The sequence below is a fragment of the Equus przewalskii genome, chromosome 13, assembly GCF_037783145.1.
Source record: "Equus przewalskii isolate Varuska chromosome 13, EquPr2, whole genome shotgun sequence".
In the NCBI taxonomy this organism is placed as follows: domain Eukaryota; kingdom Metazoa; phylum Chordata; class Mammalia; order Perissodactyla; family Equidae; genus Equus; species Equus przewalskii.
Genome location: NC_091843.1, coordinates 1,457,447 through 1,479,847, shown reverse-complemented (window position 1 = coordinate 1,479,847; position 22,401 = coordinate 1,457,447). Strand labels below are relative to the sequence as shown.

At 56.5% G+C, this 22,401-nt stretch overlaps 1 protein-coding gene across 2 annotated transcripts in view; it reads right to left on the bottom strand.

Annotated features, from left to right (window-relative positions):
* Positions 1-22,401, bottom strand: part of RASGEF1C (RasGEF domain family member 1C) — an 84,178-nt gene that overhangs the window by 14,620 nt on the left and 47,157 nt on the right. For both annotated transcript variants that reach the window (XM_070570065.1, XM_070570064.1), the window contains exons 2-10: positions 21,430-21,612; positions 21,146-21,268; positions 19,845-19,982; positions 12,850-13,050; positions 11,714-11,788; positions 6,662-6,751; positions 5,261-5,363; positions 4,692-4,771; positions 4,516-4,611 (exon numbers count right to left, since the gene is read on the bottom strand). In XM_070570065.1, the coding sequence (XP_070426166.1) occupies positions 4,516-4,611; positions 4,692-4,771; positions 5,261-5,363; positions 6,662-6,751; positions 11,714-11,788; positions 12,850-13,050; positions 19,845-19,982; positions 21,146-21,268; positions 21,430-21,606 (1,083 nt within the window). In that variant the 5' untranslated portion in view covers positions 21,607-21,612. The remainder of the gene's footprint in view (positions 1-4,515; positions 4,612-4,691; positions 4,772-5,260; positions 5,364-6,661; positions 6,752-11,713; positions 11,789-12,849; positions 13,051-19,844; positions 19,983-21,145; positions 21,269-21,429; positions 21,613-22,401) is intronic.

The following is a 22,401-nucleotide window of genomic DNA, read 5'->3' as shown; positions in this document are numbered from 1 at the left end:
TCCCTGGGCGAGGCTGGCAGCCTCGGGGCTTCCTGGGTTACAGGCTACTAAGTGTGCATCATGGGGCCATGTGGAAACCACAGAGAGAGCAGGCATGGGCCCTCTTACCCTGGGGCCAGACTGCTCCCTCCGAGGCCCCAGCAGACCCCAGGGCTGACTGAGCTCCTACCGTATTCGGGGCCATTCCTCCTGGTGTTGGGGTTGGGAGAAAGACACACAGTTCCGATGACCCTTACCATTTCTTCCCTCGCCTGCTGGGAGAGGCTGGTGGGAGCGTCCCCCCACAATCCGGGGATCCACAGACCTAGGCCTCCCAGCTCGTGTGCACCAGGAGGAACAGTGCATGCTGAGCACACTGTTAAATATGCATGGACTATGAATCATCTGTTGTGAAGTTTTGTGGCCTCTTTTTGAACAAAACATATATATATATTTAACAATTTGTCATTCTGTGTCTTTCTTGATGCTAAAGATCTGATGCTGCTGCACCGTGGGAAGGCCGGGCCCTGAGGGCGGCTCCGAGCGGGGCCTCTGAAGGGCGGGGCTCTGTCTCAGCAGTGGACGTGCTTCTCCTCTCTGCTCTGCACCTGCTGACTCCTAGGGGAGAGAGACACACCACTCACAGCTCACCCCACCCTTGGGGAGCCTGCTGGGTCTACCCTGCTGCTCTGGGTTGAACTGTGTCCCCCCAAAACATACATTCAAGTCCTAGACCCTGTGAACAGGACCTCATTTGGAGGAAGTCTTTGCAGATGGAGTCAAGTTAAGATGAGGTCATACTGGTTTAGGTGGGCTCTAATCCACTGACTTGTGTCCTTATAAAAGAGAGAAGTTTGGACACACCAGGGAAGATGCCATGTGAAGGCGGAGGCAGAGCTGGGAGTGATGTGGCCACTGGCCAGGGAATGCCCAAGACCATCAGAAGCTGGAAGAGGCAAGGAAGGATCCACCGAGAGCCTCTGGAGGGAGCACAGCCCCGCCAGCCTTGACTGTGGCCTCCAGAACTGGGAGAGGAGACATTCTGTTGCTCTAAGCCACTCAGTGTGTGCGCTGTGCTGCGGCAGCCCAGGAAACTGACACGCTGCTTTGCCCTGGGGCTCCAGTCAGGACCAGCCTCCAGCCCGTCACCCTGGGGACTGGGCACCAGGACCTGACATTTCTGGCTCAGGGAGTGCTGAGGTCAACCCCATCCAAGCTGATAAGGACTCTGAGTGAAGACCTCAGCACTGAGCACTCTGCACAGCACAGAAGTGTGGATGGCGCAGCTGGGCAGGGCAGATGGGGAACCTGAGGCCCATAGAGTGGCAGGGCCTGGCTGGGGCCACTCAGCTAGTGACCACCGGGACCAGAGCCAGATTTAGCAGGGAGACCAACTGCCTGGTGTTTTCTGGGATGCAGGACTTTCGGTGCTAAAACTGGGGCTGTCCCCAGGAAGCCAGGACAAACTGGTCACCCTAGATTTATATGGGTCCACAAACATTGGCTCAGGTCTTCTCTGTGCCAGGCCCAGGGCTTGGGGGCAGTGAGGGCGTGCCAGACACATTCATCCCTGACCTCTGTGTAGCAGGACACAGTCACGGACACAGCCTACGGAGTGAGGAGGTCTTTGCTGCCCCCAGGCTGGGTTTAGTCCCTGTGTGTGCTCCCAAAGAGCCCTCTGCCTATGCCCTTGTCACGGGGGCATTGGTGGTGGGCCTGAGTGCCTCACTGCATTGAGCTGTATGCACACAGGATTGTGTTTCATCCTTGCCACAGTCCTGTGAAGCAGAACTCTTATTACCCTACCTTACAGATGAGGAAGCCGAGACCCAGAGAGGTTAAGTAACTCACACAAGCTCACACAGCAATAAGGGGCAGAGGCAGGACTAGGACTCAGGTGGCTCAGCCCCAGAGTCCCTGTCTTGCCTGCCTTCACACTGTGCCAGGAGGGAGCATGGTCTCTGTCCATCTCCCCAACTCCACCACTGGTGCCGAGTCCCAGGCCCAGTGTCAGTACATGACGGCTAAATGGGGTCGGAATGGGGAGAAGTGCCGGGACAGAGATGGGAGTAAGGTCAGTGGGACTCCACAGACAGAGATGGCTCCTTGCGGGCCTGATGCAGGCTTCCTGGAGGCAGGGCCATTGGAGCTGGTGCCCAGAGCACTAGCATTTTCCATACATGAGCACTTCCCACCACGTCTGCCATGTCCACCTGGGTCCAGGCCCATCACATCAGGCTCTAGTGCCCTAGCTGGTCTCCCTGCCCCCACGGCGTGACTGTAAACCCACTGCCTTTGCTTTCCAGACCTGAGCAGTTTGATCAGAACCCAGCTCAGCTTGGAGGTGGCCCAGAGAAGCCTGTGCAGAGCGGGCCCTGGGCCAGAGACCAGGGAAGAGGGAGGAGCTGGCCACAGGCAGGAAGAAAGCATAGAGTGCCACGACCACTGAGACCTCCTGGCCTCAAAGTTTCAGTCGGGGGCACTAGGGGCTGCAAGAGCATCCCCAAGCATCCGTCCCTCTTCTAGCCATCCATCCTTCCTTGTAGCTTCCCTTCTATCCATTCATCCATCTTTCTGTCCTTCCTTCCATCCTTCCATTGATCCATCCATCCTTCTGTCTATCCATTCTTCCATCCATCCATCCATTCATCCTTTAGCCTTCCATCCATTTATGGACCATCTTCTGTGGGCCTCGCTCATGGTCCATGTCTCTATAGAAGGTAGAGGAGAATGCAGTGAAACTATATGCACAGCTCTGTAAAGCACCCACTGACAGCGCCAGACCTAAATGCACAGCGTCCCAGCACCCCAGAGCTGGAAGGGGGCTCAGAGCATGGGAACACGAAGTCCCAGTCTGTTCACTCTGCCCCACGGCCACCTGCCTCAGCACAGATGGAAGAAAAACAGTGCAGAGTGCCAGTGCCATGGCTGACACCTCAGACCAAGGGCTGCAGCCACCTCTACCACCCCAGACCACAGTCCAACACTGGGCCATATGCCAGGGCCCTTGTGCCTGCCACCTAGCTCCTGCACCCTGGGAATGGGAGGCAACACGGTGGTACACAAAGACCCCAAGATTCAGAGCCAGGCAGGCTGAAGTCCGACTCCTGGCTCTGCCACCTCCTCGCCATGTGACAAGTGAGATCCCCTCTTTGAGACTCAGTCTCCTAAGCTGGGAAATGGCAATGCTGAAATCCATCGCACGGAGTAGTTGTCAGAATTAAATGAGGGCTGGAGGGCAAGTGGCCCTCATGTGGTGGGTGCTCAGTGACGCGAGGTCCCTGTCCCTGCTGCCTTGGTTCTCCAGCTTCCTGGGTCCTGGGGGACAGGCTCATCTGCCCTGGGATTTGAGTCTTGCCTTACTGAATGCCGTCCCCTCCACATCAGCTCTCTCGGGACCACATTGCTGAAGTGCTCACAGCCTGCACAGGAAGGGCCAGCTGCACAGGCCACAGCCATCCAAGTGGCCAGGTCTGTGTAGAACCGCCCCACTGAGAGTTGGGGGAGGGCTGGGAAGGCCTGCTGGGTGGCACAAGCGTGCCGCTCTCGGCCTGCTCCCCAAACCTGGCCACTGGCCTCCATGCGACACAATTCCAGAGTGACTTAGAATCTGAGGAACACAGGTGGTTCTATTACCCCTCAAGCTGGAAACAGACCTCCACAAACCGTGGCAGGGACCTGGCTCCTCCAACGTTCCTGCGACAGACCAGACTGAAAAGGCCTGGCAGTCTTGAGGTTTCCTCCCCGTGAAGACAAACAACTCTAATCATCGGGCTGGTGTCAGGGTTAAGCCCGAGGATCATTGCAATCCCAGAGCCTGGGCATGGTTTCTTTTATCAGAGGCCATGAGGAGAATTTGCAGGAGAAATAATACTGGTCGGGGTGAGCGAAGGCCCCCAAATGCAAATGTGTGAGCACAGGACCCGTGAAAGGCAGCTTTAGTGAGCAAGCAGCTTGGTGCAGTCATTGCTGGAGACCAACTGCGACCTGAGGCCACATCAGTGAAGTGCTGCATCTAGAATACGGAGCTGTAAGACCCAGTGTGCTTGGAACCACAATTTGGTCTGAAACAGAAGGAACTCTGACCAATGGAGCAGTTCAGGGGTCAAAGGGACCCTAGTGAGAAAGGAACTGGAGACCAGGGTAGGACCGGTCAGGGCATAGGGCCACTGACTCAGGAGGAGGAGGGAGGGGCCTGGGGGCTTTGAAGGACTGGTGGGTAGAAGGGGCAGCAGCCTCGCTTGCGTGGCCCTCCAGAGAAGACCGCCCCAGGGGCTGACTGTGGCCCCGTAAGGAAGCACTGCTCTCCAGTTTGAGCTGCTAGGGTGTGGGCTGGTCTGTTTTGGGAGGTGGTGAGTTCCCCATGGTGGAGGCATGCAAGTAAGGCAACATTACCAAAAAAAGGCTGTCTATTACAAATGCTGTAGAAGGGCAAGGGGTTGGGTCAGTTGACTGTCCAGTCAGCATCCAGGTTCTCTGATGCAGCCCACCTGGGCCAAGAGAGGAGCTCTGAGGGCCGGGCAGGCCCTGACCTACCTTCTCCCGGCTGCTGTGGGCGGTCAGCGAGCGGTGGGCTGCTCCGCGCAGGGCTGTCCTGTAGTTGTAGAAATTCCCTGTTGGGTCCATCTGGTGCTGCAAGGAGACAGAGGCGTTTGGACTGCTGCATCCTGGGGATGGCCAGTGGCCCCTGGCTGCCCAGCAACCTTGCTTACCTCGAGGACGAAAAACTTGGCTGTCTTCACTTTGGCCCAGGTTTTCTTCAGCCGGGAGACAGGGCTCATGTTCATGCCGGCTGGAAGATGGAGGGCCAAGCTGGGGGCAACTCGGGCTGCACAGTCCTACTCACTCGCTCGGGCTGGAGGCCTCTGCGGGTCCCAGCTGGCCCAGCCCCTCAGGTTGTACCCTGACCAAGGCTGAGGTCCGCAGTGGCCTCTGCCTGCCAGACTATGGATGGATGGTGGTGGACATTGTGACTCTGTGCATGCAGGTCCCTGTCCCCGTCCCCACCACACTGGCCCCATACTGTGGCCAGGGCCTGCTTTGGGTCCCTGCTCCTCCTGGATCTGGGGACGCACTGCCAAGCCCTACCAAGCACCCTGAGGAGGCTCAGCCGGCCTCAAGGGCACCTCCCCTGAACCTCTGGGACGGGAGGTGGGCCCAGCCGGCACCGACCCCACCCAGAGGAGCACTCTGGCTTGCAGCCTGTCTGCCTGAGTGCACCCCCTTCAACCTTTCTGGGGGCACGTGCATGGGGGGCCCCAGGCCGGCCACACAGACTCACAGATAATGGCCATCAGGGAGTTGAAGTTGCCAATGTTGAAGCATTCGCGGGCCACGTCAATGAAGAACTCGATCACCTGCGCCCTCTGCTTCTTCTTGGCTGGCTGGGGACAGGGAGCCTGAGGCTCAGTGATGACATGCTCCCACCCGGCCCTGCCTAGACCTCTGCTCGTCAGCCTTCTCTAAGCCTGTTTCATAGCAGAGGCGCTCTCCCAGGGCAATTCATAGACTGAGGGCTCAGGGTCTCAGGCACGTTCTGGGCAGAGCCGGCACAGAGCCCAATGCCATGGAGGGCTCAGCTCGGCCTGGTGGGACTCTCTTGGGGCTGAGGGCTCCCCGGGATGTCTGCCTTCAGGCCCAGCTCCAGCACGCCCCCTCCAGAAGCAGAAAGCATGGCTCCCTCGCCCTCCTCCCAGCACCAAGCTTGCTCTCCCCACATGATGCGGGGGCACGTGCTGACGCCAGACCCTGTCCTCTGAGCAGCCCCTCCACCGCTTTCTGTAGAATGACTGTGTGCCTTCAACCCCAGCTTGTGGCCGAGGTTGAGACATCAATCTCTCTGATGGCTCAGAACCAAACTCTGTCCTCCCGCGGGTGGGGGATAAAGGCCAACCCTTCCGGCCCCGGGTGGGCTGTCCCACAGGAAACACTCCCACAGGGAGAGGCATCGCAGATCAGCTTCTCCTTCTGAGCAGTCCTGCCTCTTCCCCTTTCTCTGTCACAGGTGCTGACCCCTCATAAACACCTCGTCCCCCAAGTTCTGTCTCAGCATCTGCTTCCGGAGAGCCCAACCTGGCAGCCACGCTGCCTGTGATCTTTCCCTGACAAGTGGCCTTGGGGCTTGACGGGAGAGTGGGTTCAGAGGAAGGTCCCTCTGCTGTAAGGAAGAGAAGAGGGTGGAAGGGTATGGCCCGGTGGGACCGTGGCCCAGGGACAAGCACGTCTGGCTCAGCGTTGCTGGGTCTTCCTGCTTTCCAGGAGAAGCCAGGGACCTAGACTTTGTAGGTGCAATCTCCCAATTCTTAATAGTTAGGTCATTTCTACCTCTCAGTCCTGAGCCAGCCAGGGACGAAATGTGGCTGCAGCCCAGGCCACCACGGCAGACAGGCCCAGATGCAGGAAGCAGAGCCCCTTGCGGGAACATCAGCTGCCCCTCACTCCTTCAGCAAGCAGTCTCTGACACCCTCGTCAGAGGCCATGGATCCCTGCCAGGCTCTACCCAGGGGGCAAATGTCACTGCAGGCAAGCTGGGTGACACCGGGTGACCTGGAGGGATGCTTAGCCTGGCCCTGGGCTTAGAGATGCATGGGCTCAGGAGGCCCTCTGGTTCCCTCCCGGTGGGCTCCTTCCACACCCGGCCACCTTTGGCTGTGCCAGGCCATGCCCCCAGCTTTCTACGCACCATGCAGATCTCAGTTGCCACGAGGTAGCACAGTCTGTTGAACCACTTCACATAAGCCTCTAGGTTGTCAGTCTTGTCACTGAAACAGGGCTGGGGAAGACATAGGACCAGTTTTTCTGTCAATAATTTTTTGAACATGAAGTCAGTTCATGATCATTATAGACAATCTGGAAAAACGCCGAAACCTCAAAACCATCCACAAATACCAATGATTTGATGTGTATCTTTCTAGTCTTTTTTCTATACGCTTAAAAATGTAATTTAATGTGAGATCTATTAATATGAGATATATATATATATATATTTACACAGTTGATCATTATTCCTAAATTCTGTATTTGTAAATCTGTTTACTCTCTAAAAATTTGTTTGTAACCCCAAAATTAATACTCTGATCACTGTCACTGTCATTCATGCATGTGCAGAGTGGCAAAACCTTTGAGTCGCCGGCCGCACCTGTGCATTCCCAGCTGAGGCTGAGCTGGGCGACGCCCTGCCTTCTCATTTCAGCTCCAACACTGTAAACAAGTGTCCTTTTTGCGGTCTATTTAGTGTCATGGATATTTCACTGCTTAAAGTGGCCCCCAACCGCAGTGCCTCCGCCCTGTGTCGCTTCCCTAAGCCCGTGAAGGCTGTGATGGGCCCGAAGGAGAGAACACGCCTTAGCTAAGCTTCGTCCAGACATGAGTGACAGTGCTGTAGGCATGAGCCCAATGTTACTGAATCAACAACGTGCATTAAATAAGGTATCTTTAGACAGAAACACACATACACAGGTTATATACCGACTGGTTGATGAAAACTTTGTGATGAGAGGCTCACAGGGGCCTGCCTCTGCGTTTCCACAGAAACGGTGGCTCTGTGCTCACTAATTCAGTGCTCACGACGACCACAGGCTGTAACTTCTGTGAACCACAAGAATCAACTGTATGTCTCTATGTATCCATCTATCTGTATGTAACTGTAGATATAGGTCCATATTTTTCCACATGAACCTTTCCATGTGCCATAAACTATCATTTGGAAATATAATTTTTTAAATCGATATAGAATATTCCACTGTATAAATGTACCATAATTTAAAAGAATCCACGAGAAGGGAAAAAAGGAAACAGAAAAGATGAGAAACATAATGGAAAAGTACAAAAGAAGAGAGTAAAAACAGATCCACAGAGATCAGCAATTACATTCACTGCAATGAAAAAAATCCAGCCTCTTGCTATTTTTGAGAGACACACCCCAAGCCCAAGGATACAAGTGAAAAAATAGAAAAATACATATGATAAATATCACCTAACTAAATTACTATTAGACAAAATAGACTTTAGGGCAAAAAAACGACTCTAAGGCAGAAAGCACTGGGAGAGTTTAAAGGATACTGGCACAATGACAAGCGGTCCAATTGATCAGGAATGTGTCACAAGTCTAAATTTGTTTGCACCGAATAACATGCTTCAAAATATGAAAGCAAAAATAATAATAAAGTTCTTTATAAGGAGAAAATTAAGAACACCTGTTCATCAAAAAACATAGTAGTGAGAATGAAAGCAACCAACCAGGAGAAGAAAATTTGCAGTCTGTTTAACTGACAAAGGATAATTAACTAGTACATATTAAAAAAACCTCACAGAAACTCTTAAAAATCCCTAAGAAAAAGACAAATCATCAATAAAAAACTGGACAAAAATCAGGGACAGACATTTCATAGAAGAGAAAACAAGAATGTCCAAAACACAAGAAAAGATGCTCCATTTAACTGTTTAACAAAAATGAGAAAGTCTGACAATCTCCAGTGTCTGTGAGGACGTGGAGCAAGGACAGCTCTCTGCTGGGAGTGTGAACGGCGCAGCCACGTGCCCAGCCTGGGATGCACGCAGCGAGCCCCTCCAAGGTAAGCCTAGGGCAACAGAGCTCAGAGCTGTCCATGGACTCCCGGGGGCCCTGGGACCCCTTCAGAGGTCCACAAGGACAAAGCAACTTCCATATTTACACAGTGTTACTGCCCTTTCACGGTGTTGACATTTGCGCTGATGTGGAAAAGAATGGTGCAAAAAACTGCTGCCACTTCAGCCGGAATCAAGGCAGAGGCCCCAGGCCACTCCAGTGGTCACTGCGTCTGTCACTGCCACACACTCACAGTAAAGGACAAAAGCGAGTGTGAGTTGAGAACGTCCTCGAGGAGGCAAAGCTTCTCCACTTTTATGAAATCTCAGCCCTTGAGTACACGTCTTTGGCGTGTTCTACATGACGAAAGGAGACCACCTGGACGCCTTCTGCCTCCCGCGGTCTGATGGGGTCCAGAGGGAAGGCCCGGAGCGAGCGCCGCGGGAGCCGAACGACCGCTTCCCCACAGACACCGTTCCCACCTGACGGAAGGACTGACCACCTACGGTTTCCAGACTTCACTATTTGACTGATATTGTCTCGAAAACGAACCAAATGAGCCTGTCACTTCAAGGAAAACAAGTGATAGTATATGTTGCCAATGATAAAATTCACATTTTTAAGAGAAAATTGGACACTTGTCGAACATGTATCCGCCTCAGTACCTTGACAGCTTCCTAATATTTAAGGACTTTTTTGGGTTGAGATCAGTATGATATTAATGAATGTGATTTACAAATATCATGTAATGAAGCGTGCCAACATTCCTAAGAACTTCTTGGTTCAGTGAACTCATATTTCCCAAACGACCAACAGATGACATTACAAAGTCACGCCTGGGCAAGAAATCCCTTCGAGCTGCAAGACGGACCAGTGGGCTCGAATTAACAGAACGTCCACTGGCTTATTTTCAGATTTCAAATAGCAATTGATCTCAAAAAACTACCACTTGCTGAGTTTCAGCATAGTAGCAAAGGAGAATATTCACAACCCCCTGAAAAGGCTGTAAATACTGCCCCCTTTTCCAACTACATATTTGCGTGAAGTTGGATTTTCCACCAGAACAATGCAGGTTAGGAGACAACGCAGACGCAGGCAAGAGAATCCGGCTGTTTTCTGTTGTCTGCCACTAAAGAGATTTACAAAAATACTGTAAAACAATGTCACTCTTCTCAGCACTTTTTTTTAATTTTGGAAAATATAGTTATTTTTCATAAAATACGTTACTTATATTAACATGTAATGAGATATTGTCATTTTGGGATAAATAAATGGCTAATAAGATAAGTATCGGCAGATATAATCCACAAAACCAAAGGTTCTTTGGGGTCAACCGTAGTTTTCAAGAGTGGAAAGGCATCCTGGGACTGAAACATCTGAGAACCGACGCCCTAGAAAGCTATGCCCCCGTGTGCAGCAGGAGACGTGTAAGAAGGCCCATGGCAGCAATATCCACAACAGCGAAAGGCTGGGAACGACACAAACGTCCACCTCCAGGAGAGCGGGTGAGTAAATGCCACGTGCAGTCTTGATGTCCTTCACAATAAAAAATAACAAGTATTTGGAAATGGCCAAAAAAGCAAAACAAAACAAGAGCAAACAACCCGCTATGAGCAGCAAAATTGCCTTCCCACCGCGGCCCGCACTAGGCTCCGAGCGGTGGCTGTTCCTGGAGGCGGCGACACGCATTTGAAGCAGATCCGGATCACGCACGCACCCTTCTGTTGTTGTCACACAAATGGTCACATATGCTTTGTTACTGCTTTTCACTCTAATTTTTTCTTGACAAAGGATCTTGGTGATTATTCCACACTTACAGTCATTCTTATTCTTTTTAAGAGTTGCATAGCATTCCCTGCATGGATTTTCGTTATTATCTTCAATTCAATTCCAACTCCTAGTGCCGCGTGGACAGCAGCGCGGAATCCTGCCTGTCTTTCTGCACCAACCTCTCCCCTTCCAGCTTGCACCAGGCAGTGCTCCGCTGCCATTCACAGGGTTTTCATGTCAGTATTTTTGAAAGTGGGCGGCCCCATCCTTCTTCCGAGTCTGTCTTAACCGGGAAGCTCCACTGAAGCCTGTCCACCATGGGTCACCCTGCTGGAATTTGAAATCCCCATGGCAGAGCTTTCAGCATCACTGCGACATGCAGCTGCCACAGTGTCGGACAACTTCTGCGGGGAAACAAACCCAGACGTGGCGCTGAGAGTGCGAATCTTAACCACTAGAGCCCTAGGGCTGGCTGTGTACGGATGTGTTATAATTTTTAGTCCAGTCCCCATGGATGATAAAATAATTTGCTTCCAGCCTTTGGCCATAAAACACTGTATATCCCAAATATGTTTGTGTGTACATCTTTGTGTACATGGGTGTGCATATCTGTAGGATAAAGTATTAGGTGTGGAAAGTTGAGGTCCAGAGTGCACACTTCAAGCGTTGATGCTGTTGCCACTCTGCCCTCCAATGCGGCTGTGCCAGTGTCACCCCCACCAGCCGCGTATGAGAGCATCCCTTTCCCTCGGCACTCACAGTGTTTAATCTTTGCTCAGAGTCACAGTGTATCTTTGCTCCTGTGAGCAGTGAAAAAGCCATGGCGTATTCAGTTTGCACTTCTTTTACTAGGCGCCAGGGCAGAAGACACGTTTCCACTTTCTGCTCGGATTTAACCCCTTGAGAAGCACCAGGCACCCTGGTGGTTGGGCTCTGAGAGTGGAGGGGCGGACTCTGAAATGCGACGTGCGGAGGCGGCCGAGCGCCTGGCCCCAGGGCCACAGCACTCACCCGAGGCAAGAGCGCGCCCTGACTCTCCGGGGGCTGCGCGCTCCAGCCGGCGCTTCCCCGAGTGGCCACTGGAGGGCCCGACGCCCACCGGAATGCCCGGGGAGGGCGCGCGGGGCTGGAGCGCCGGGCACCCTCCTCCCTCCCTCAGCTCCCCGCCACCCCTCCGCCCTCGCTGGGTGGGTGACCGGCTGGGCGCGTGCCGCCCTCCCAGGCTTCCCCGGGACTCCAGCCAGGGCGAGCTGGAGGAGCACGGGCGGAGTGGACGCGCCTCTTCAAGCCCATGGCCCGCTCTGGGCCCCTGAAGCTCGCCTAGCTGATGCTCGCGAGCTCCCCGCAGGGCAGTGGGTGGGGGTCACTGCTGGGACAGCCCGTCCAAGGACCTTCTACCTTTGTGCCGGCCAGAGGGTCTTTGTTCACAAAAGCCTGGACAAACTCCTCAGGCCCGATGTGTCGCAGCCGTTCCTGCACCGGGAAGGAGAAGAGGAGTCAGGTCAGGGGGAGGGTATGGGAGGGGGTGCCCCTGGGGGCCTGGCAAGGTGCTCCTGCGGGGTCCCTGCCTCCCAGTGGGCACCTCCCTTCTCAGTGGGGCTCCACGACCCCGTTCTGGGTTGTCACAGAGCTCAGCACCGTCCCTGAAGGAGGCAGCCCCTCTTTCCCACGCCCCGGGGCTGCTGTAATTCATGGGGCCAGTGGGCAATGTCCTATAGGGAGTGCTTGTGGGGTGCGATACCTGGGAAACCAGGCTTGAAATGGGGTAACTGATGACCTGCTTCCTCGGCGGGAGGCCTGATGGCTAAGAGCATGGGGTCTGGCTGAGAACTGAATCCTGGCTCTGGCTCTTCTGCTGTGTGACTTCTGGCAACTCACTTAAACTCTCTGGGCCTTAGTTTCCTCATTTGTGAAAAGGGAATAATAATAGTACTTACATGGCAGGGCGGTGTGGGGTATAGTGCCTGGAAGGCAGCAAGGGCACCATAAATGTGGAGGTTTAAAAGAAACCCACTCCCCAGCCTCCTCTCTGCCCTTGACCTCCGCATCTGCAAGGAAACTAACGCCCTGGAGGCTGGGCCGGGGCGTCCCCTTCGCAAGCAGGAAGGCGTGTTTGGCTTCTCTGGAAAGCTGGGTGGGCACAGCGTGTCTGTGTGAGTCATGGGGGGGGGGTCGGCGGGGGAGGCTGAGGCCTGGGTGAGGAAGGCAGCAGCCCTGGGAGGGTCACACAGCAGGGGAGTTGGAGCGAGGATTTGAACCTAGTTCTTCTGTCCCAGGCTTTGCGTCTCAGGCCGGCCAGGGTCAAAGTTGGGCAGGGCTGGCACCTCCAGCCCTCCTGTTGCTTGCCCCGGGAGTGGTGAGAGGCTGCTCCAGCGTCCAGGGCCCTCTGGAGGTGCCCGGCTGGCCCTGCTGTGACGGGCTCAGGCCCTGGGTTATGCTGAGACAGGCCGGGGGCCGGATGGGGCCAAGGGTGTCAGCTGTTCTCAGTTGTTCCTGGCTCTGATCTGGGCGGAGGGCAGCGTCGGCCTGCTCACCAGCTCCACGTGGGTCAGCTGCTGGGCCAGCATGTAGGGGTCACTGCAGACGCCGAGGAGCTCCCTGTGGATGGAGGCCGGCGGCTTGGTCCTGTAGGAGATGGGCTTGTCGGCACCCAGCACTCCTTCCGGCCCCTGGCCCAGGGCCACCAGCTTCTGGTGCAAAGCCTGCAGGAGCTGCTGCATCCTCTTTCTGTATGCCTAGAGGGGTGGAGAGAGGGGCGCTCAGGCCCAACACCCATCTCTGCCTCTCTCCCATCTGAGGGGTCAGGCCCCGGGCTGGCAGGGATGGGCTGCCCCACCTGAAGCAGGACCCAGTCCAGGGCAGGTCAGGGGCCACAGTTGAGGCTGGCTGGGGAGGAGGCTGCAGGGTTACCAGTGGGAGCTGAGAGGAACTCAGCCAGGGAGGGTGACCAGGGTCCAAAGCCATCCCTGCTATCTGGGCAGCAGGCAGAGTGGACACTGCTAGGGGCAAGAAGGGACAGAGGAGATGTGGAACGGGCTCTGCCCTGGGCAACTGACCTTTGCTTTAATGGGGGTCCCTCCTGCCTACGGTTTGTTTACAGAATGACAGCCTGGCCTGGGCAGGGAGTCTGTGTTGCCATCTCTGTGCTGTCAGAGCCACGCATGCAGTGGGCGTGTGCCCACGGCAGCCGTGCTGACAGAGCCCCTTACTTTCACGCAGGTGGCTGGGCCCGTATTTTGGGCCGCCATGGGCTGTGCAGGGGTGAAGGCCACCACCCCACCCTCGAGGCCGCCCACCTCCCCACCCCCATGGGGAAGCTGATTCTTTCCCCCTCAGAGACCCCTATTTCTAAGGAAGGCGCCATCAGACCAGCTGGGTTCAGCAAGCAAGACATCTGCATGTTCCCAAGGGGTGGGGCAGTGACCCGCAGAATGAGCCCCCAGGTCAGCAGCAAAGGGCCCCCCCGGGTGGTTTCGAGCCCACCAGCCCAGGAACCGATGTGGGGGTGGCAGTGGGCATCAGGGCCTGGCCCCCTGCAGATGGGTGGGCCCCTGCCGGCCTGGCTCAGGGGCTGGGAGGAGAACGGGTGGTGGGCTGTCAGGACCACCAGGCAGTTTCAGATGGAAAACACAAGCCCAGCGGCACTTCGTCTGGCTTGCTGGGCCCAGTGTGCCTGGGGGCTCGACGGTCCCTCAAGTCTCTGATGGGGCTCAAGGGGCCACTGAGTCCAGCACTGTTAGAGCCCATAGTGCTGGTGTGGTGGTGGCTTCGCCAGCCCCTTATGGAAGTGCTTCTCTGTGCAGTGGCCCTGGCGACTGTGGTGGAGCCGTCACGACACAGGGAACAGGACAGGAGGCTGCCTAGCCGACCCCTAATGCCAGCTCCTGGGGCCCTCTGGTGCCGCGGAAGGAGCAGCCCTCCTGCTCTGTGCTGCCAGCCTGCTGCCCCCCGCCCCCGCCTTTGTGTGTGGGAACGTGAGCCAGCCCCAGCGACAGTCTGCCACCTGTGAGCCACGTGTGCCACCCGTCTCTCTCCTTCTCCTAGCCAGTGGTGTCTCAGGGGCTTACACTGGCTATCACACCCCTCATCTCCCACTCGCTCCTCCCCCACCGCAACGGCTCTACTTCCCTCAGCCTCCGGGCCGCTCTTGCTGCCTCCCCAGCACCTCCTGTCCAAAAAGCCAGGGGCCGTCTCTCAGGCTGCAGCTGCCCTGGCCTTGACCTCAGCCCCCTGTTCCTCCTACGCGGGGCTGTTCACAGGCCTGGCTGCTGCTGTGGCTGCACGTGGGGTTCCTCCTGGCCTCGTCCATTCTTCTCATTCCTGGCTCGCTGGCTCATGTCCAGGGTGTTATTTGGTGTTCGTGTGTGGACAAGGCCCAGTTTGCATGTGCCACATGGCCTGGGGTCACCCCGACCTGCCTGGGGCTCTCCTCACCCAGAGCCGCGTCCTCTGCCCACACCCTGGTCTCGGTGGCTGGAGCAGGACCGTCAGGTGCACGGCCCGGATCCGTCCCCAGGCTGCCACCAGCCCTCCTGATTTTGCTTTCTTCTGATTCCATGCTTCGTCTCCCACCATGGGCTCCATGGTCCAGGCCATTGTAATCTCCCTGGCGGCTGCGGGGGGGGCCCCCCACGCTCATGCTGGCCTCTCTCCACTGCCCTCTGCGGCCAAAGCAGTCTGTTCAGAATGCACGTCTGACCTTAAAATGCCTCCACGCTTCTGCAGAGATGAAAGCCCCGCATGGCTTGGAGGACCTGAGGTCAGCTCTGGCCACGCTCAGTGGCCTCCACGTGGCCCTTGCCCCCCTTCCCTGTGCTCCAGACGCAGGCCCCTCCTCCATCCTTGGACCCCTTTTCTACCCCTACCCCGCTGCCCCGCAGGGCCTGTGTAGCCTTCTCCCTCTTGGCATGCTCTTCTCATCTCTGGAGCTCAGAGTGCTGGGCCCTTCCCTCGCAGCCCCTGCCCGCGCCACGCCGGAGGACGACCCTCTTCCTGTATCCCCTCGTGGGACTGCCGGCTCCGTGAAGACAACACCGGGTCGCTCTTTGCTCATCGCCAGCATGAAGGGCGGTGCCTGGCTCATAGGAGGTGACCGCATTTGCTGACTGGACGAACGTGGCCTTCACCTGCCTTGGGTCAGTCAGCCTCTCCAGGGTGGACTGCGGGGCCCTCCTGACGTCCAGGGTGCCGTGCGCCTGTGCCTACGGTTTGACAAAACCATGCGCTTACGCTACTTAAAAAATACTCAGATAATTTAGCAGGACTTGTTTCTGTTGAACCAATATTCACCCCAAAGAATTGCCGTTGCCTGTTTTCTAATTCATTTAGAACTCTTCCAGTGGGTCAACCTCCAGCTTAGCTGTTGGTCTTTCCTGAATGTTCTGCTCGTCCTCTGAGGCTGGGGACAGTGTTGCCCTTCCCCTGACCTCCTCTCACATTCTCGCTGACTTCTGCACACTGTGGGTGGAGGCCCGGAGAGCTCCTCAGTGAGTCTGAGCAGACCCAGAGCCCCCCTGAGGCCGTTGAGGCGTGCCTTGTCCCTGCCAGGAGCCCACGTTACGGAGCACAGGGCGTGCCTGGCATGGCGCAGCACCCTGGTCAGCGTGCCTGCGTGCCTGGGGGACAGGGCCTGGGCTGTGTTCTCGTCCCTTTCCCCGGGCCGCCTCCTGTGTGCACAGACCCGGCGCCAGTACAGAGGTCGTCCAAGGGTGGCAGCCGCAGCTCTCCAGGTGTCTCCGGGTTCTCTGGAACCGGGCATGTCGTGGTTAGAGTCCCTGGCTCTGGCCGGACAAGCACAGACCCCTGTTCTCTGAAGTTCTTGCAAACTTCCTTCGGAGCAGCCCAGGGCTGACGTCCAGTGGGCTCAGCTGCTCTGCATGAGTCGGAGCTCTGAACCCAGAGCCCAGTTTGTTCTCTTTGTCAGCTGTCTGCCACCTGTGCCCTCGGGGGAGGCCTCCGAGGCAGTGGGGTCGGTCCAGCAGACAGTCACGTGGGTGGGAAAGTAAGATCAGTCCCAGGAGGGCTGCCTGGTGTCAGCCTCCTCCGCGGGCCCAGTGGGTGTGGCCAGAGCATTTCTTTCCTCTTGTCCTGTCTCCCTCACCACAGCTGCGACCTCTGGGCCTTCTCTGGGCTCCCCCAGCCTCCGTCAGCCTCGGGACTAGCTTCCCTGAGCTGAAACTGCTGAGTCTAACCTACCAGGAGCCCCTCCAAGGCAGGCTCCCCTGCCTGGCACAGGTGGTCCGGAGCAGCATCTGGCTGCAGCAGCTCTGTGCTGGAAAGGTTTCCATGGGTCTCCAGAACCCACAGTCATGGAGAAGGGCCTCCTCACTCCTTCCAGCCTTCTGTTCCCAGCTACTGAGAGGTGGTGGGGAGGACAGTGAGGACATGAACCTTCCAGGAAATGGCAGAGGGCACAGGAGGAGGCAAAGGTGTCACCTGTCATGGCTGCACTGATGGGGAGGCCCACTTGACCCTGGCCCTGTGCTGTCGCCTCCACATCCCTGAGCTTATTGTTCTCCTCACAGCCCTATGAGGCAGGGATTATCATCCTCCCTCTTTAGAAAGGAATTTAAAACTCAGAGAGGTTAAGTAACTTGCCCAAAGATACACAGCTCTGAAAACACTCGTGCTCATCTCACTGCCTTGTGCCCGGCACTTTATGTCATTTGATTCTATGCCTGTGTGAGAATCCTTACAAGAAAATGCTGAAATATTTTTGGAGCAAAAGATATAATGTCTATGATTTGTTTAAAAATAATTTGGAGGGAGGGGGACGTGCATGAAGGCATAGAAGAAACAAGTTTGGCAAAATGCTGATAATTGTTGAAGCCAGCTGAAGGTTCATTGAATTCATTGAATTCATGGTTGCTCTTCTCTGTTTGTGTATATTTGAAATGTTCCATGACAAAAGTTCCATGAAAGTTAAAAATAATCCCAATATGCCTGAATTTTGGAAAGAATTGGACCCTCATCATAGCTTGCATTTCCCAGGTGCTGAAATAAGAGCTCAGGTGACTTCAGGGACTCTGCTGCAAACCTGCGTGGTGGGGACCGTTGTCATCTCCATTTGACTGTTGAATGAACTGAAGCTCAGAGACACGAAGCACCTTGCCCAAGGTCACACAGCTATGGTTTCCAAGCCTGCATCTGGCTCATGCTCTGAGTCCTGAGGCCCTGCTTTGTCAGTCTGGCCTGTGGCTCCCAGCTCCCCTCTGAGCTGAGCCCCGGCCCGAGCTGGGAGGTGCCGCAGACCACCTACAGCGTTCAGGGCAGGCCAGCCCTGGAGGACATCCCCTTTGCAGCAGGTGCTTTCCGCAGAAGGGCAGCTTGAGGAGCACAAAGACACGTGGGAGAACCCCTGTCCCAGGCCAGGGTGGGTGGGGCGGAGCCGGGGAACTCTGGTTCCAGCCCACACTGCTCAGCACACCTAACTGGATCCCAAGAGAAGGAGCAGGAAGTGTTCTGAATGACTTTTTTCTGCTCTGAAAACCCACGCCTGGGGGATGACCGTTCTCCATTCACAGGGCTCCGTTGTACCTTATTTTCACCCACTAGGTGGTTAGAAAAGATTTCCCAGCACAGCCCTGACAGCTTCTTGGGAGCTGGTGAGGAGGCTCCGCTTCTGGAGGAAACCAGCCCAGGACTTACACCCATCCTCCACCAGCGCAGCCAGGAGGGCAGGGTCTGCCTCTGAAATGGCTCCCCCAGTGGCAGAGGCAGGCCTGATAAGGGAGGGTAATCCCATCTTGGCTTAGACCTCAGGCAGCTGAAGGCCTCCTGGGAAGAGGGAGAAAGCAAGAGACGGGGCTCTTCCCCCCTTATGTACCCTTTACTCCACCCATCCATCCATCCATCCACCCACCCAACTATCCATCCACCTACTCACCCATCTGCCCACTCATCCATCCATCCATCAGCCATGTATCTCCTACCTACTCATCTGTACATCCATCCTTATTCACCCATCCACTCACCTTCCCATCCATGTTCTCACCCACCCACTGACACCCACACATACCCATACACCTACCCTCCCATCCATCTATTCATCCATCCACCCACCTACCTATCCACCATTCCTACCTTTCCCCCTCCCTTCTTTCCATCAGTCTTTCCTCATCCACTTGTCCCATAAATTCACCTACCTACCCAACTACTCAAACATCTGTCTTCCCGCCTCTACTCATCCGTCAAAGTAGCCAATTGTCTATCCAGCCAGTCAGCAAGCATCTCCCTTCCCTGCTTCTACCACTCCATCCTGATCCGTCCAATCCTGGAGGCTTCCCTGACCCTGTTCCCTGCTGCATCCTAAGCCAAGTGACATGATCCCCAGATGAATCGGGATGCAGAGGGAGGAGGAGAGGACCCTCATCTCACTGAGCCCTCAGAACAGCTAGCTTACTTGCCTGCTCTGTGAAGTGACCCCGGGGCAGGGCCTCCCTCTCTGAGCCTCAGTTAGCCCTCTGCTTTAGAGCTTCCATAGTCCAGCCTGCCTATCAGTTCCCCTGTGCTCCACGTGCAGCCGGCTCTGCCATGTCCAGACGCACTCTGGGGCACATTACTAGCTGCTAGCTTGCCACATTCAGCCTCCTCCCAGGGCTGCTGACATGCACTCCCTGCACTGTTCTCTCCTTCCAGATAAAGCAGCATCAGTGCTGGCCACAGCATCATTCTGGAGTGGCCAATAAACCTGCCCCTTCTAAAGGTGCCAGGAGACCTCTGTCCCCTTCACAGGGCCCTTCTCTGTATTCTCACCATAATCCTGGGGTGGGAATTTTTGTCCTGCTTTCCTCCATTAGGGAAGTGAGGCTTGGAGACCTTTAAGTGCCTTCCCCAGTGGAGCACAGCTGGGAGAGCCAGGCAGGGTTGGGGGCACAGAGGTACACCGGGTACCCAGGTACACCGACTGCCTCGCAAGCCACTGGAGTGCAAGGGCCATTTACCCTGGAGTGTGGTTTTAGCTGCAGGGGGCACTCTCTCCCCCTCTGCCCAGCCCTGCAGGGTTTACAGCTTACCCCTGGAGGCCGAGAGGATCGCCAGTCAACCTGCCCAGACAGCATGTGGCCGCTATTCCCACTGTTGCTGTTATTTTGGTTCATCCTGCAGAGCCCTTTTCTGCCCCTGACTGGAGGGACCTGGTCCAGGAGTCCTGACTGCCAGCCCAGCCCTGGATGTGGTGCAGGGGCAGGAGGGGGAGGTCTCCGTGGCACTAGGCCCAGGACGAGGGCTCTGCCAGGCTGGCCTAACGGGCCACAGACCAACAGCCTGACCATGTGACCACAAGGTCCCGTGAGGGGATCTTCCCTCGCCCACCATCTGATGCCCTGGATGAGAGCAAGATAGGAGAGAGGTCAAGAGCCCTGGCCTGGACCCGAGGCCTGAGTTGCCTGCCAGGTCTGCAGTGCCCGATTCCCTGATGGGGCAGAAAGGGGTTGATTTGAGAGGAGCTACAGTGTGCAGGTGGGAAGACAAGGCCCCTAAGGGGCCGGCCTGCTGCCAGGGTACAGACAGGTGAAGGATGCTCACCCACCTCATCACAGGGGGCAATGCGGCCCACCATGTCCTTCAGGTGCCTGATGGTCGACTCCTCCTGGAAGTCCCGTGGGAAGGTCTCCATCCACTCGGCCAACAATTGGAGCAGTTTGGGGCCAAACTTCCGGACCTGAGCCTGCAAGGCAAGCGAGGGGCATCCACGGTGGGTGAGGGGTGATCGCGAGGGGGGCCACCTCAGCCACCGCCTCTGCCACTCCCTGCTTGTTCTGTGCCCAGGTCTGAGCCACTGGGTGGCAGTGGCTAAGGCGGGTACAGGCCTTGTGACTTCTCTGTGCCAGGCGACAGGGACGGGTCGTGGGGTTGGGGCAGACCACAGGGAGCAGAGAGGGCAGGCACACTTGGGGAGGGGTCATCTGTTTTTGCTGCCTGGCATCTCGTCCTCCTTTCCGTGGTGACAGCACCTCAGTTTGCCTTTTCTCCCTCACTCCCAGCCGGGGGTTCAGGGGCAGCTGACACCACCCCGGCTCCGGGAGTGGGCCCAGATCAGTGCCAGCCAATCAGAGCACGCACACCCACGTCAGGTGCAGTGACAGGCTTACAGAAGGGCTTATGGCCTAAGCCAATGAGATTGGGTCTTTCCCTGGACCCTACCAAGGGTGGGCGCTCTTTCTAGGGATTGTGAAGGTGGGCTGAGAGGCGGAGCAGTGAGGCCACCTGTCACTGTGCGGCGAGTGCCCGAGAAGGAGGCTGGCCAGCGGAGAACGGAGTGGAGGGCTGGAGGAGAAGGACCACGTTCTAAGGAGGTGGTACTTGAGACTCTGCAGTTACATGAGCCAGTAAAGTCCCTTTGCTTGGGCCATTTGAAGTCGGGTTTCTGTCACTGTAACAGTGGAGCCTGACCCACACACGTATAAATAGACAGGTGCAAACTGAGGCACCTGGTCAGGGACAGAGGAAAGGATATGGGGAACCACAGGAGGCTGGGCCATCAGCGGACCCCCAGAGGAGGGAAGGGTGGAATGCAGGGTGCTGGGGGCAGGGAGCCTGGCATATGCTGCAGGGCCATCCAGATGGCAGGGGTCCTACTGATGGGGCTCTGTGGGCCTGGGTCTGGGCTTGGTGTGAGCTCAAGGGCTCCCATAGGGCACTGGATAATGGCACCTGCATTAAAGATTCTGAGTCTGTCCCTCTGGCTCTGGGCCTCAGAGAAGTCAGAAACCCCCGTGGGCTCCTTCAGGAGAATGGCACAATCACTGCCTCTCCAAGAGGCTGATGCCTGAGGGCATGTCAGGGGAGTGCTGGTACACTCAGAGGCCCCCTGCTTTGCCTGCCCCTCACCTTGTCCAGCACTGGCTTGTCCAGCTGCTGCTGCTCAATGCACAGGTGGCAGACCCGGGCCAGGAGCTCCTGCGGCTCGATGAAGAGGCGGGAGCTCAGCAGGAAGGTGAAGATGTAGGCTTTCTAAGGGGACAGAGAGAAAGGCAGCATGTATTCACAAGGGCATGGGGGGCATGCCTCCCAGCCTACCCCATCCCCTAGGCCCAAGACCAGCGCCAGCCCTGTTGCCTTCTCCACGGCTGCCCAATGTGCCGCCCCTGCTTTCCACTGGGTCAGTCGCTCACCTCAGGGTAGTAATCGGCTGTGGGCACCAGGTACTGGATCAGGGTGTCCAGGGAGGCTGAGGATGGAGCTCCATCCAGGAGAGGCTGCCCAGCCTGCTCACCGTCTGTGGGCTCAGTGGGCGGGGGGCTGAGGCTGCCGCGGGTGACCATGTCGGAGGCGCTCAGTGTCCGCGGCATGTCTGCCTACAACGGCAAGCAGCATTTGGGGCACACCTGAGCTGGGGCCTGCTGGTCCCCTGGGCTCCTGGCTGGGCAGGCCCTGCCTCCCACAAGCACATCTGTGCCCACCTGAGGCCAGTGATCACTTCCTGGGAGGGCTGCCAGGGACCTCCACCCCACAGCACAGCATCCTCTGGGAACCATCTCTCCTTCACTCTCAGTCCAAACCGTTTAGGGAGTGACTCTTTTCAGTGTCCACCCCCACCCCCAATGAAGGTTGTTTTTGACAAGGCCTGGACAGTCAGCATAGCCCCCCTGCCCCTGGCCACAAAGATTGGATCAGAGATGGGCCTGATAGAAACTGGAGAGCTCAGGGGCAATCCCAGAACTTCTGTGGTGCCTGGAAACTCTTTCCCCTGGGACCCCTGAGCTGGTAGAATGGCCCTGTTGGAAACATCTTGTCCCCATAAGGGACCAGGAAAGTGGGCAGGTTCCTGAGGTTGGCGTGTGAGGTCCTGGATCCCGCTGTGCCGGCAGCCACTCTGTGGAATTCTTGATTACATGAGCCTGTTTAATTTGGGTTTACTCTCAGGTGCAGCCAAATGGCTGCCCTCTGTATCCTGGCATCCCAGGCTGTTTGTGGTTAGGACTGGCTGACTCAGCCACCTGTGCCCTCCTGCAAGAAGGCTCCCTGCCATCTTCACTCCTCCCTCCGTCTGGACACGGTTGAGGCTCTTGTCAGCACTGTGAGTGTTGGGGCTCTGCTGTTGGTGCCTGGTCAGAGAAAGGCCACCCGCGATGGTCGTGCAGGGA